The sequence below is a fragment of the Bos mutus genome, chromosome 3 (genome assembly GCF_027580195.1).
Source record: "Bos mutus isolate GX-2022 chromosome 3, NWIPB_WYAK_1.1, whole genome shotgun sequence".
Taxonomy (NCBI): Eukaryota; Metazoa; Chordata; class Mammalia; order Artiodactyla; family Bovidae; genus Bos; species Bos mutus.
The window spans coordinates 111,052,131-111,067,875 of NC_091619.1; the positions used below are offsets into that span (position 1 = coordinate 111,052,131).

The following is a 15,745-nucleotide window of genomic DNA, read 5'->3' on the forward strand; positions in this document are numbered from 1 at the left end:
GTTCAAAAGCATCAATTCTTCAGCACTCAGCTTTCTTCACAGTCCAACTCTCACATCCATACATGGCCACTGGAAAAACCATAGCCTGGACTAGATGGGCCTTTTTTGGCAAAGTAACGTCTCTGCCTCTCAAAATAGCCTGGAGTAAAAAACTCCCCTCCAGGTCCTCCCCACCATTCTATACAGAATAAAGAACTTCTTCCCCTGAAGAAAGGAATGGACGTTAAGATTGATTACATTCAGCTTCCAGCCGATCCCAGTCTCCGGCCGGTCTCAGGAATTTCTTGCCCCAGTTGTTGAAAGCTAACCAATCAAAAATAATCATGAGGAAAAACAGACCCCCTCAAAACGATGTATCTCCACATGTATATGTTTTCTATATATATCTACTCTCTTCTTGACTTAGCGCAGCACCTCACTAATCTGACTGCTGCCCCTTCTCGCCTCATTAAAGGTGATGTGTTTCTGTAAAGTGTCAGTGTTGTTCTTTTTCTGAACCTCATCTTCTCTAGTTCCTTTACCTTATAGTTGCCATTCCCTTCTCCAGGGATATTCCCAACCCAGGGATTGAACCTGGGTCTTGCACACTGCCAGCAGATTCTTTACTGTCTGAGCCACTGGGGAAGCCCTGATTAATAAACACATGATTATTGATAGCCCAGTAATTAATAAACACTTGATTAATAGGAGACAAAGTAATATGTTTTCTGTTCAGTTCAGTTCAGTTCATTCGCTCAGTCATGTCCAACTCTTTGTTACCCCATGAACCGCATGCCAGGCCTCCCTGTCCATCACCAACTCCCGGAGTTTACCCAAACTCATGTCCATTGAGTCAGTGATGCCATCCAGCCATCTCATCCTCTGTCGTCCCCTTCTCCTCCTGCCCTCAATCTTCCCCAGCATCAGGGGCTTTTCCAGTGAGTCAGCTCTTCGCATCAGGTGGCCAAAGTATTGGAATTTCAGCTTCAACATCAGTCCTTCCAATGAACATCCAGGACTGATTTCCTTTAGGATGGATTAGTTGGATCTCCTTGCAGTCCAAGGGTCTCTCAAGAGTCTTCCCCAACACCACAGTTCAAAAGCATCAATTCTTCGGTGCTCAGCTTTCTTTATAGTCCAACTCTCACATCCATACATGACTACTGGAAAAACCATAGCCTTGACTAGATGTACCTTTGTTGACAAAGTAATGTCTCTGCTTTTGAATATGCTGTCTAGGTTGGTCATAACTTTCCTTCCAAGGAGTAAGGTGTCTTTTAATTTCATGGCTGCAGTCACCATCTGCAGTGATTTTGGAGCCACCACAAATAAAGTCAGCCACTGTTTCCCCATCTATTTCCCATGAAGTGATGGGACTGGATGCCATGATCTTAGTTTTCCAAATGTTGAGCTTTAAGCCAACTTTCACTCTCCTCTTTCACTCTCCTCTTTCACTTTCATCAAGAGGCTCTTTAGTTCTTCACTTTCTGACATAAGAGTGGTGTCATCTGCATATCTGAGGTTATTGATATTCCTCCCGGGAATCTTGATTCCAGCTTATGCTTCTTCCAGCCCAGCGTTTCTCATGACGTACTCTGCATATAAGTTAAATAAGCAAGGTGACAAAATACAGGCTTGACATACTCCTTTTCCTATTTGGAACCAGTATGTTGTTCTGTATCCAGTTCTAACTGTTGCTTCCTGACCTGCATACAGGTTTCTCAAGAGGCAGGTCAGGTGGTCTGGTATTCCCATCTCCTTCAGAATTTTTCACAGTTTATTGTGATCCACATAGTCAAAGGCTTTGGCATAGTCAATGAAGCAGAAATAGATGTTTTTCTGGAACTCTCTTGCTTTTTAAATGATCCAGCGGATGTTGGAAATTTGATCTCTGTTTTCTCTGCCTTTTTTAAAACCAGTTTGAACATCTGGAATTTCACGGTTCACGTAATGCTGAAGCCTGGCTTGGAGAATTTTGTTTTCTGTTATGGAACATTAATGACCAGAGATGTATCAATGTCAGTTACATAACAAATCACTGGCCACAGGCATTAGTTTCTGCAAAAATGCCCCAGTCAATAATGAATTAAGGGAAGTGTAGGGATGAAGGCGCAAAGGAAAAGCAGCCAAGATATAATAGTTGAACCATAAAACACTCCGTGTTCCTCCTCAAGGGGTAGACAGAACATTCTGATACTTATCTCTGAGTTCTGAAGGAGCCATGGTCCCCACCACGTGGAGTAAGGAATAACCATGTTGACCTCTTCTAACATCAGTCAACTCAGAGTGTTGACCTTGGCTTCAATTCTATGCTAAATTCTCTGCTCGTGCCCCTTTGTGAATATGCATGTACCTTTAGCTTGAAGCTTCCCCAGTTTGGCTGTTGGGGAGACACGGTTTGGGGCAAAATCTCCAGTTTTCTCATTACTTGCTGCAAGTAATAAATCCTTCTTTCTTATCATCTTGGCCTGGTTGTATCTTTTGGCTCAACGCTTATCAGGAGGCACACCCAGTTTTACTGGTAATGGTATGCCTTCTTTTCTCATGGATAAATACCTATGAATGATAGGTTATATGGCATTCAATATATTTATCTGCTGGGTTATATGGCGTTCGATATATTTATCTTTTTAAGAATCTGCCAAAATACTGTATAGTCTCACCAGCAGTCTATGAGAGGTCCAGCTTTTCCGTGTGTTCACCAACATGTAGTATGGTCAGTGTTCATAATTTTAGCCAGACGAATATGTGTATATAAATTTAATTGTGTTTTTAAGTTGATTTCAGTAACATCAGTCATAGTAGAGACTCCTGTCAACCTCAAGTTCACTGCCAGTGAGGAGGTCAGTGGCAAGGGGCTTCAGATCTTTCCTTGGAATCTGGGATGCCAATCACTTTCTGGGCAAAGAATCTTTGGTAATCTGAAGATAAAAATCCAAATTTTCCTTTGGGACCAATTGAAAAACCAACTTGATTGAAATTTACTTTCCTTTTGCCTTTCTGAGTCATCAGATTCCAAAAGCATTGCTTAAGAATTCTGTTTCTGAAAGGGAATTGCAGGACAATGCTGCTGCCCATGGCAAAGATCAAAAGCTACCTCATCTGGAAAGCATACTACTACCTGTTTCGTTTCAGCAAATGCTTCGCACTCACTATCTTTCTTCTGAGTAAATCATTGGCAATGAATGTCACTTTTTTTTTTTTTTAATGAATGTCTAAATGCACGCCCTCTCTTGAGACGGCTTTTATTCCTGAACTTCTGCTGCTCATGCTACCTGAGCTTAGAAGCCAGGCAGCTGGATTGGTCTGGGCTGCAGTTACCCGATGGCTCCTGCAGTGTTAACGGGCTTCTTTCCTCTGTGTGTGTGTCTGCTGCTGGCACCAGGCTTCGCCGAGGCAGGCAAGCTGCTGGTGGTACCCATGGATGGGAGCCACTGGTTTACCATGCGTTCAGTGGTGGAGAAACTCTCCCAAAGGGGGCATGAGGTGGTCCTAGTCATACCAGAGGTGAATTGGCACCTGAGCAATTCATCCAATATTACGGTAAAGACTTATCACACGGCTTACACTCTGGAGGATTTGAATGCTGAGTTCCGGAAATTCTCTGATTTTCAGTGGAAAGTTCGGCCACAGAGTCTACTTCCTATGTTAATGGGTTCAGCCAACACAATTTTTGATTACTTTTTTTCACGTTGTAAGAGCTTGTTTGAGGACAAGAAATTAGTAAAATACTTAGAAGAGAGTTCTTTTGATGCAGTGTTTCTAGATCCTTTTGATATGTGTGGTTTGATTGTAGCCAAGTATCTCTCACTTCCACCTGTGATCTTCACCAGGGGAGTTTTCTGCCATTATTTTGAAGAAGGCACTCAGAGTCCCATGGCCCTTTCTTATGTTCCGAGAGCTATTTTGGCATTCTCTGATGCCATGACTTTTGAGCAGAGAGTGTGGAATCTTATCCGGTACTTAGAGGAACGTTTATTTTGCCGCTATTTTTACAAAAATGTTGAAGAAATTGCCTCTGAGATTCTCCAGACGCCTGTCACAGCATCTGAGCTCTTCAGTCAACCATCAATTTGGTTGTTACGAAATGACTTTGTTTTGGACTATCCAAGACCAGTGATGCCCAACATGGTCTTCATTGGTGGCATCAACTGTCAGCAGTTGAATCAAAAGCCACTGTCAGAGGTAAGTTACTTCTTTAGCATATTGACAATTAATGTGGCTTTGGACATTTTAAAAAAAGATGCCTTAGTAAACTGGTTTGTCATTTACATCCTTAGCATTTGTAATTTCTTTCCGGTTGAACAAAGTATTTTGTGCCAGTTCATTTATTTGTGCATTATCAAATTTTACAAAGCTCCTTCTTTGCTAAGTATGTGTATATGATTGATGTGATTGTTTATAATTTCTAGGCTACATTTGTAAATACTGTTTTTGAAAAAAATGCTAAAAAAATCCAGTAAGAAATGAAACTTCCCTTTTGTTGACCCAGTGCTACCCCCTATAGGAAAATGCTTTTAGCAGTTTTGTATGCATCTCTTCCAGTTTTTCTGAAATTATTTTATATAAGTGCATGAATCTCATGTAACTTATCATAGACATTTATTAAAATACAATATACTATCAGACAGGACATATAATTCCTTATCTTCCTTTTTTCACTTACCAATTGTGTACATCTTCTCAGTCAGTATATACGCAAATGTGTCATCCTTTTTATTTTTTAAAATATTTATTTATTATTTTGCTGCATCGGGTCTTAGCTGCAGCATGTGGTATTTTCGATGCGTCATGCAGGATCTTGAATTACCGCTCAAGGGCTCTCTGTCTGTGGCTCGCAGGCTAAGTAGTTGTGGCATGCTGGCTTAGTTCCTCTGCTGTGTGTGGGATATTAGTTCCCAAACCAGGGGTGGAACACGCATCCCCTGCATTGAAAGGCGGATTCTTAACCACTGGACCACGAGGGAAGTCCCTGTCACACTCTTTTAAATAGTCGCATAAAATTCTTTACTTTGAATGCATCATAGTTTATTCAGCTAACCAATACGGGTAGATATTGATGGTTTTCCCCACTTTTTCTTTTAAAAGCAAAACTGTATTAAACATCCTTAATTTCTTTACCTGCATATATTTCTGACTTCTTGCTCTTACCTCTGTAAGCCAGAGTCTTTGTTTTCTTGCCTGGGCAGCTTGTGGGATCTTAGTTCCCTGACTAGGGCTCTTGGCAGTAAAAACTCAGTGTCCTAACAACTGGACAGCCAAGGACTTCCTTCTTTGATTATTTATAACTCTTTAAAAAAGTAACAACCATTCTTAGTTCATGGGCCATACAAAATCAGATACTGAAAAAATCAGATTTTTCAGTATCTTTTGAAGTGGGAGACAAGATTGCTGGGCTCCCCAGGGTGAAGTCAGCCGTGAGACAAGTGAGGAAGAAGAGGGGAGTCTAGCAGGAAAATGTGAGTTTTAAATATGTTATAATGCTCTCCTCACCCTCCAAACAACACTGCATCACTTGTTAATAAGAAATATATTAGGGTAAGTAGATGCTACTGGTACAAGGCAAGGTTACTCAGAGTAGTAATCCATTTAAATTTAAAACATTAGGGAGATAACCTGAGTCCTTCTCGTCAGCCATGGGCCCAAACTTCAGGATTCTGAGAGGCTGGGCCTTTCCCCTTTGCCCAGCTTCTGTGGCAATCCCAGGCACCACCCAGCACCATCTGCACCCTTTATCTGAGGGTGGGGTATTGCACCATCCCAAAACCTTGCCCAGTCCATTGTGGTTCATAGGTCACCCAGAGGGGTGTAGAGATATGTAAAGCCATATGGATTTTATATCTACCTATTACAGATAAAGAATTATAAAGCATGTTGAACCATATAAGGGTTTATATGTTTGGTTACATATGTCTATACTGGGTTGGCCAAAAGTTCATTTGGGTTTTTCTATAAAGTCTTTTTCTAAAAAACTCAAAATGAACTTTTTGGCCAACTCAATACATCTATAAAATAAATGGTTTTCTATATCTATTAAAGGATTACATGTATTTGAAAGGTTTTACATATCTGAAAGGCAATATATAGATATTTTAAAATTTATACATTGTAAATTTATTTACATTATATAAATTCTATATAATATGGTACATATAAATTAAAAACATATATATTTTTAAGTACAAACATAAAGTAAGCATAATTATCAGAGAGAATTCTGACCTCAGAGAAGACCCTTTAACCAAGATCATTGGATATAGCAAAACTACAAAAGCAAATTTTCATGAAAAGACTTATGGACATCATGTATTTTTCCTGTGCACTTTGAAATGATTAAGATGGTGAATTTTTTAAAGTGGAAAAAAAATGTCTTTTAACTGCGGATTGGTTTGAATCAGGATACAAAGGTGTTTCCCGCATTGGATCATTTCTTCTAACTATCTGTAACTGTCCCCTCCCTTTTAGCAATTGCTTGTTGTAGTAACTGGATCAGTGTCCTGTAGAATGTTTCACGTTCTGGTTTGTCTGATGGCTGTCTTGTGGTCGTGATTAACGCGTTCCTGTAAACTGGAATTTAGTGTAGGTTTGATCGATCCAAGTTCCCCTTTTTGGACAAGCACATGGCATCTGTAGCACTGTGTGGTTGGTATTGCATCACTGCAGATGGCAGCCTACTGCCATCTGACTGCTCTACTTTGAGTGATTTTGACTTTGGTCTGAATGCAGAGTCATGCTCTCCCGTGTGTGCGGTGGCTTTCCAAGGTCCTGAGGGAACTTGGACCAGGTGACAAGTAGGGATGAAGTTGGACAAGTTTTCACCTCCAGTCTTTTGGCTCGAAATCGTGGACCCGAGACATCCCTGGTGCAGCTGACAAAGCTCTGTGTCTTCTAGTCCCTGCCTGCCCTGCCAGCCATATCTTTCTCCTCTTTTATGTTCCAACCCCACTGCCTGCTTCCAGCCTTTCACACCATTCCACTTTGGGGCCCTCATACCTGCTCTTCCTCTCTCTGGAATCCTCTTTCTCCCATTCACAGCCAAGCTAAATTCTTAGCCTTTTTTTGTTTGGTTTCAATGATGTTTTTTGGGGGAAACTCTCCATGATCCCCATGTAAGGTCATACACTCTAGTTATAGGCTCTCATGGGGCCAGATATCACCCTTAAAAAATTGGTAATCCAACGGCAATTAATGAGTTTTCTGGCAATCCTGTAGCGTCTGTTACACCTCCCTGTGCTGTAAGCTCCAGGCAGGAACCATATTTGCCTTTCCTGTTGCTATATCTCTAGCATCTGGTCTGGTACCGGGAGCAAATTTGCTGGTTGAATTAAAACACAGTTGGAGTAGAAGGATGTGAAAATGTCCCAGAAAGTTATGTTAAGAGGAAGAAAGGCACTTGTTTCATGTCAGCCTGAGGCTTTTGCCACTCCCATTACGAGTACATTGAGCCTTGCAGGACAGGATAAGTGAAAATGCTTGCCTATATCCCAGGTTTCCATCAAACTGCTTTTCAGAAATGGAAATCTATGGACTTCGCTGGTGGTTCAGTGGTTAAGACTCTGAGCTTCCAATGCAGGGGCACAGGTTTGATCCCTGGTCCAGGAACTAAGATTCCACATGCTGTGCAGCATAGGCAAAAAAAAAAAAAAAAAAAAAACAACGCTAAAAAAATTCACATCTACTCTTCTAGGCTTCTCAGTGTTAGGAAAGGGGACGGAGGAGACTAGTCAAGGGTTATGTGACAAGTGAGAGCTCGCCAGTGGCTGAGAGAACTTTCAGTAACAAGAGGGTTTTCTATGTGGCCTGGTTTTCTTTGTGCTGTGTTGACCCCTAAGCTCTACCTTAGAGACCCTTGGCCTTCATAGATGTTTTGGTACATGAAACAGCCTGGCATTTAGAGTTGCTCCGGTGGGGTGAGTGGCACCAAGGAATGGGATCCTATGTCTGATCTGAAATAAAGGAATATCCTGAAGACTTAAGGCAAGTCCAGAAGCTGCAAACTGGAGACGGGAAGCAGCACTCTGCTTGGGAAGGGCCAGGGGCTCTCAGCAGAAGGCTGAGTGGTTGTTGGACTCAATGCAGATCTTCAAGAGCACGAGAACTTCAGCTGAGGTCAGCTGATAGATATGTAGGCGTGACTCAAGATGTCACTCACAATCCCTCTGGTTCCTGAATCTGAGCTCACCCTGCTCATCACTGCACGGTAGGCCAATGAATCCGAGAGATGAGGTTTGCAGCAAGGAAGAGACTATTTGGAAAGCCAGCTGGCTGAGAAGATGGCAGACTAGCACCTCAAAATAACTGTCTTATCAGGGTCTGGATGCTAGTTTCTCTTACAGATCAGAGATGGGGGGAAGGCAAGGAAGCAAAGCAAAAAGGCCATTAATCTTGCAAACATCTCCTAGAATGGCAAGCCTCAGGCAGGGGATGTGTTCATTTCCCCCTTCCTGCCATCCATAGGTGGACAGGTGAACCAAGGCACTTTAGCTTGACAGTCAGGCAGAGGGGCAGGATTCTCTGAGGCAAGCTATGAAGTATGATTATAATAACAAAAGCAATGAAAAGCAAGTCCAAGAAACAGCTCCAACATGCAGTTGGAACTGACTTCTTCCCTGCAACACTTTCTCCTTTACCGTCTCCTGCCTCCCTCTTCCCTGCAGCACCCTGTTTCTTCCTATCTCTATTACATCCATCTTCTCTACCTCCCTTCCACCCATGTTTTCCTGTATCACTTTCTCATCACGAATCCTGCCACACAGTGGGCAACAAGAAAGGGCATCCCGAAGTCTGACTCAGACATGGTGCTTTCAGTAAAGAGAGGCAGTAAAGCTTTGCCCAGAGGTACATAGAACAAGAGCTGGGAACACAGAGGATGTGGTTGGAGAGCCCAGGTTCCCCTGGCCCTCTCTCACTACTGTCTTCTCTGTAGCTATAAACCAGTGTTCTTCCCTGCCTTCTGGGTAATGAAGAGCTGCTGCTGAGTATGTGTTGCACCTGCTCAGTAAGTTGTGGTTCCCAGGTGATACTAGCTGTAAAGAACCCGCCTGCCAATGCAAGAGATATAAGAGACACGGGTTCGATCCCTGGGTTGGGAAGATCCTGTGGAGGAGGAAATGGCAACCCACTCCAGTACTCTTGCCTGGGGAATCCCATGGACAGAGCAGCCTGTGGGCTACAGTCCATAGGGTCGCAAAAGTCAGATACAACAGAATTGACTTAGCACACACGCACGCACACGGATAAAATAGCACCAGCACACAGAATTCTCTTCCAGATCAAATATGATAATGCATGTAGAGTGCCTAGTGTGTGGCAAAGAATTGGTGACAGCTGTAACCCCAAAACGGGTTATGCTAGATATTTCCCAGGACAATGATCTCCAACTGACACAACTTTCGAAACATGATCAGATGCCAATGTTCTCCTCTTGTTGGGAACCATCTATGAATTATTTAACCCTCATGGCTCTCTAATCTCACAGTGGACATGGTGTTTGTTGGCTTTTTGGTATTACATAATAACATGCAGTTGGCACTTTTTTGGTTTCATAAAAGATCCTTCTGTGTGCCTGGTTAAGAGCTGGGGACGTGGCACCAACAAATGAACATGACTGCCTGCTGGAAGCTGCCGTCCAATGGGGAGCAGGTATTGATCAGTTACAAATGATGAAAATCACGTGAAGAGCAGAGGGTACAAAGAGAACTGACTCTGGGGGATCTTGCCGGATGAGTGACCTTAGGGAGAGGTGGGGAGAGATTGTGCCAAGCCCCGCAGCCCAAACCCAAATATCACGAGGCATCTCACGCTGAAACCCAGGCACGTTCTTCCCCCTTCACCCATGTCTTTGAGGTCTCCTTACTCTAGCAGATGCAGGAAGTGGAAGTCCAGTTTCCTGTCTCTTCGGAGTGGTCCTCTGTCATGGCTGCTGAGTGACCTGTGCCCCCTCCCCCTCCTCACTACTGCTGGCTCCTGGGGCCACCACCCACATTGATGCCACACACACTCCTCGCACCCCCACCCCGGAAGTCACAGACAAGGTCCCTATGGTAAGATATGTGACCACCAGAGACATCAGGCCGGCCTATCCATGGGTGATTCAGACTTGACCCTTTGGGACCTGTGCCAAGACCTGGGCCCACAGCACTCTGACTTCAGGGGTCCCCACCCCACAGCCTAGCAAATGGATTAAATTGACCCCCCCCGTATCCGAGTCTAGGGTCCCCAAAGAGAGGGGTCTGGAATTCTCAAGGAGGAAAAAAAGGACAAACTTTTTTCTTTCTCCACATTCCTTAGGATTATATACCAATAATGTATCCTGCCTAAGGACAGTCTTTGGATTCAACCTTCTGTTATTTTAAAATGTTAATTATGGGAATATACCTGGTCTTTACAAGGATGTATCTTGCCTGAGGACAGTGTTATCTTAAAATGTAAATTATGGGAGTAGGTCGGAGGAGGTCTTTACAACCTCCAGACATTCTTTGGATTATATAACCTCATTATTAACACTAGCAAGCGGGTACTCTTTCTGCCCCCTTCTGATGCCTATGTCAGAAGCTTTCTCTATCTCCTTTATACTTTAATAAAACTTTACTACACAAAAGCTCTGAGCGATCAAGCCTCATCTCTGGCCCTGGATTGAATTCTTCTCCTCCGGGGGCCAAGAATCCCGGTGTATTCTCGTGATTCAACAACAACCTTTCATCTTGGGGGCTCGTCCGGGATCCTTCAGGACAAGGTAAGGATGCTTGGAGCTTTAGTTCTTTGTTCTCTTGGCGAACACGTTTTCTGCCGTGCTTTACTAACTCTACGGTGTGCTTGTGTGAATGAATGGCATGCCCTGCGTGAAGCAAGGGGCCCTGCTCTGCAGTTCCACGGTGATCTCATACGGCTTATGGCAGAAACCTGTCGGGGCGTTATACCAACCTGCCAATGCCAAGAGGCACCCAATGTCTCCTTCGGGAACCGACCAGAAATGGGCAAAGCGTGTGGACCGAACTCTCCTTTCTCGGTCAAACTTTTCAGTCTCTTTGACCATTTCATAACTCCTTGGGAATTAGAAGTACTAACCTAATCTATCGGATCATAGACTTTCAAGGGACTTGTGATCTATACTGTTATTGTGTACTGTGGCTTAGGTCCCAAACTTGGATTCGTAGTCAAGAAAGTGTCTAGCCTCGCTAGGAATCGAAAGTTCGGAAGCTAGATGGAGCTCTAGCTCCCAGAACATCTCTGAGGTTAAAGGTTACTCAGATTGGGACTGCGATGGGTTTTTTTTCTTTGGTAATGCCAGCTCTTAGTGGATCAGAAGAGGCTGTTATACTGGTGTGGTGATGCTTGGAAAGAACATCTCAGTTTTATGTTCGCGTCGGTCTTATTGTGGTCAGGAAATACTCAGGGTCGTGCACAGGCACTCAGGTGACGAATGTTTCCTACAGCGGTCTTAGCTTGGGAGGCATTCTGGAAGGTTACTGTGATTCACCCCGGGTGACATCAGAGGCAAGCAAGGTTAAGGGTGAAGAGCTGGACGTCAAGTAGGGATGCTATCAAGTCTACCCCTGGTACATCCCCACCCCATCTCGGTGGTAGAACCGGGAGGGACGAGTACGGCGCCTGCGTCGGTAAGGGACAGACTAAGTCCGACCAGGAAGGAAAAGCTTTTGGTGTAACGTCTGTCTACACCCCCATCTAGAGCAGGGAGGGACGCCTCCGGTAGAAAAAATGGCGCTGGTCGCTTTTTTTCTCTCTTACAGATGGGAGCTAACAATTCCAGCCTCACTCCTTTGAACTGTATCCTGAAAAACTGGGATAGATTTGATCCCCAGGGCTTAAAGAAGACACACCTGGTCTTCCTATGTGATACTGCATGGCCACGGTATCCATTGGAGGGGGCTGAACGGTGGCCAGTTGGAGGGTCTCTTAAGTATAATACTGTTCTACAATTAGACCGGTTCTGTAAGGAACAAGGGAAATGGGTAGAAGTAGCATATGTGTTGCCCTTTTTCTCTCTGCGAAATATGCCAGACTTATGTCCTAAGGGTATAGATTTGGGCGTGAAATCTTCAGCTCCCTCCTATCCTCTTACTTTGCCCCCGTACCTGGGACTCCAAACTGGGATTCAAACTGCCCACATGGAGGTCCAAACAACTCCTGTCTCAGTACGACCTCAGACTACTCTGGTTTCAGTAGAAACTCAGACCATCGAAGTAAGAGATGAGATGGAGGACAGGAGACAAAGAGAAGAGGAAAAACAGGTTTCTCCAATCTATCCCTGGGATCATATGCGCAGAGCAGCCAGAGAGACTGAGGAACAGCCACACAAGCTGTTGCCTCTTTATGAAACACCCACAGGGAGAAATAATCAGTCTGTGAGAGTTAATAAGCCTTTTTCTTATCAAGAAATACGAAGAATCAAGGAGGATCTGGGAGACTATTTAGAGGACCCAGAAAAATATATTAGAGCTTTTAAAGGTGTTACTCTGCTTTATGACCTCCCTTGGAAGGATGTGATGTATATCTTGGGACAAACGCTGACTCCCAAGTCAAAGACTCCAGTTTTGGGAAAAGCGGTTGCTTATGGAGATGAAATGCTTGGTAATGAATCAGTAGGGAAGAGGGAGAACGAGATAGCGGCCCTCCCCACTGGGAATCAGGCGGTCCCAACTATAGAACCAGACTGGGACTACAACACAGCTAAAGGAAGATGGGATCAGAGTCATTTTGTTAGATGTATTCTTGAGGGACTTAGGCACGCGCGTTCTAAGCCTTTAAACTATGGCAAATTGGCAGATATAGAACAGGAGGAGAAAGAAGCTTCTGGTAAATTCCTAGATAGACTGAGAAAAGGCCTTCTCAGATTCACTGAGATTGATCCCAAAAGTGAAGAGGGAAAAGTGATCTTAAAGGATAGATTTCTCACTCAGTCGGCTCCAGATATCCGCCGTAAGCTATTAAAACAGGCGTATGGACCAAATCAGTCTTTAGATACTCTGTTACAACTGGCTCAGACAGTCTATTATGGTAGGGAATATGAGGAAAAGAAAGAAAGGCAAAAAAAAAGACAAAGGAAAAGGCGGAAGCCTTCGCCATGGCTATGAAAAACGTTCTTAAACAGCCTGAGAAAAATGCCCAGAGGGGCCCAGGTGAAAAGGGATGGGCTTGCTACTGCTGTGGAAAGGAGGGGCACCTCAAGCGGGATTGCCCTCAGGCATCTAAGCCGCCCCCGGCTCCATGTCCGGTCTGCAAAGGACCACACTGGAAGAGAGACTGCCCCCAGAGGCGTAGGTCTCCGGGGTCGGACTCTCAAGACAATCAGGACTGAAGGTGCCCGGGGGTCCCCACACAAGCTCCCGTCCTAATTACACCTGAGGAACCCCGGGTATTAATAGTTGTGGGGGGCCAATCCGTCGATTTCCTTTTAGATACTGGGGCAACTTATTCTGTGCTTACTGAAGCCCCTGGCCCACTTTCTTCCCGATCCGCTTCCGTAATGGGACTGTCTGGACGAGCCAAAAGGTATTATTTCAGTTATTCTTTATCTTGCAACTGGGATTCTGTGCTGTTTTCACACGAGTTTCTGATTGTGCCAGAATCTCCCTCACCCCTTTTGGGAAGGGATATACTGAGCAAGGTCCATGCCTCTGTTTTCATGAATATGGAGCCCTCCCTTTCTCTCCCTTTAGTTGAACAAAATGTAAATCCTAGAGTATGGGCTAATGGAAAATCTGTGGGTCGAGCACAAAATGCTATTCCTGTAGTTGTTAAGCTCAAAGACCCACACGTATTTCCACATAAGAAGCAGTATCCACTGAAACCTGAAGTTAAGGAAGGGTTAAAACCCATCATCGAAAATTTAAAGGAGCAGAGACTATTAATTCCCTGTAACAGTCCTTGCAACACTCCTATTTTGGGTATAAAGAAATTGAATGGTAAATGGAGACTAGTTCAAGACTTACGAATAATAAATGAGGCTGTAGTTCCTTTACACCCCGTGGTGCCTAATCCTTATACTCTTATACTCTATTGTCTGAAATTCCTGAACGGGCCAAATATTTCTCAGTAATTGATTTAAAGGATGCCTTCTATTCAGTGCCTTTGGCGGAAGAAAGTCAATTCCTATTTGCCTTTGAAGACCCTATGCAGCCAGCTTCTCAGTTAACCTGGACAGTTTTGCCCCAGGGATTTCGTGACAGTCCTCACTTATTCGGACAAAGTTTGTCATGGGATCTACAAAATTTTAATAGCTCTGAAGCAGTGGTGTTACAATATGTAGATGATATTTTGCTCTGTGCTGAGACAGAGGAAGCTTGTTCGCGAGCCTTAGAAGATTTCTTAAACTTTCTGGCAGACTGTGGTTACAAGGCATCAAGAGAAAAGGCTCATCTTTGTCAACAATCGGTTAGATATCTGGGCCTAATCGTATCAGAAGGGACTAGGGCCATAGGCCCTGAGAGAATTAAACCTATACTAAATCACCCCCTACCTATGACTTTAAGACAATTGAGAGGATTTTTGGGAATCACAGGTTACTGTCGCATTTGGATTCTGGGTTATGGGGAACTTGCTTGGCCTTTATATAAACTTATAGCTGAAACTCAGCAGGCCCAAATTGACCAACTGGTTTGGTCTCCAGAAACTCAAAAGGCTTTTAAGGTTCTTCAGACTGCTCTCCTGCAAGCTCCAGCTCTGAGCTTGCCCACAGGGTCAGAATTTAATTTGTTTGTCACTAAAAGAAAAGGTGTGGCATTGGGAGTTTTGACATAACCCCGAGGGCCTCACCAGCAACCTATTGCTTATCTAAGCAGAGAATTAGATGTAGTTTCATGTGGGTGGCCCCACTGCCTAAGAGTAATTGGGGCAGCAGCTTTATTAGCACCTGAAGCTTTAAAAATAATTAATGGATGAAACCTTACTGTACTGACTTCTCATGATGTGAGTGGAATCTTAAATTCTAAGGTTAATATTTGGATGACAGACAGTAGGCTTCTTAAGTATCAGTCATTGTTGTTAGAAGGACCAGTAACTAAGCTTAAAGTTTGTGGAAATTTAAATCCTGCCACTTTCCTTCCTGAGAAGGAAAATGAAACACCTGATCACGATTGTTCTCAATTCCCTAACTTTGAACTATGCAGCTCAGGAGGATCTAAAGGATACCCCATTAGCCAATCCTGACATGGAAATATTTACAGACGGCAGTTCTTTTGTTCAGGATGGAAAACGTAAAGCAGGTTACGCCGTGGTGACTGCTGAACAGGTTTTGAAAGCAAAATCTCTCCCCTAGGGAACCAGTGCTCTGTTAGCGGAGCTTGTGGCTCTGACCCGAGCTCTAGAGTTAAACAAAGGGCAGCGGATGGGCCTGATAATCTATGTGAGTCTACTTCTGCTGACTCCAAAAATCCTGAGTCTGCAGTTTGATCCTCAAGACAATGTCTTCCTCTCCTGGGCTCACTCTTATGCTGCATTCCACAATCGGTCTAACTGCTGGGTCTGCGGAGAGCTCCCCTCTTCATCAAGTGGAAGGCTTCCTGTGATGGACATCCCCGCTTCAAGGAAAAGACTTTCTCCAAGTCTGTGAATACCTTCGACAACAATCACATGCGATGCCTCTTTGTCATCTGATGACATCTACCAACCCTAAAATGGACTGGTGCAACACTTTGCACTCTAACTATGGACATAATGTGACTTTTAATTTTGATTATACATTGTCTCGGTTCAATGACTATTTTGCTACATATAAGGAAAATAGGTCTAGATCTAATGGTTTTTT

The 15,745-nt window shown here is 43.8% G+C and overlaps 1 protein-coding gene across 1 annotated transcript in view; it reads left to right on the forward strand.

Annotated features, from left to right (window-relative positions):
• Positions 1-3,249: 3,249 nt before the first annotated feature.
• Positions 3,250-15,745, forward strand: part of LOC102264665 (UDP-glucuronosyltransferase 1-6) — a 151,828-nt gene continuing 139,332 nt past the window's right edge. Inside the window, exon 1 of the mRNA XM_070368523.1 lies at positions 3,250-4,164. Within this exon, the coding sequence (XP_070224624.1) occupies positions 3,304-4,164 (861 nt within the window). The 5' untranslated portion in view covers positions 3,250-3,303. The remainder of the gene's footprint in view (positions 4,165-15,745) is intronic.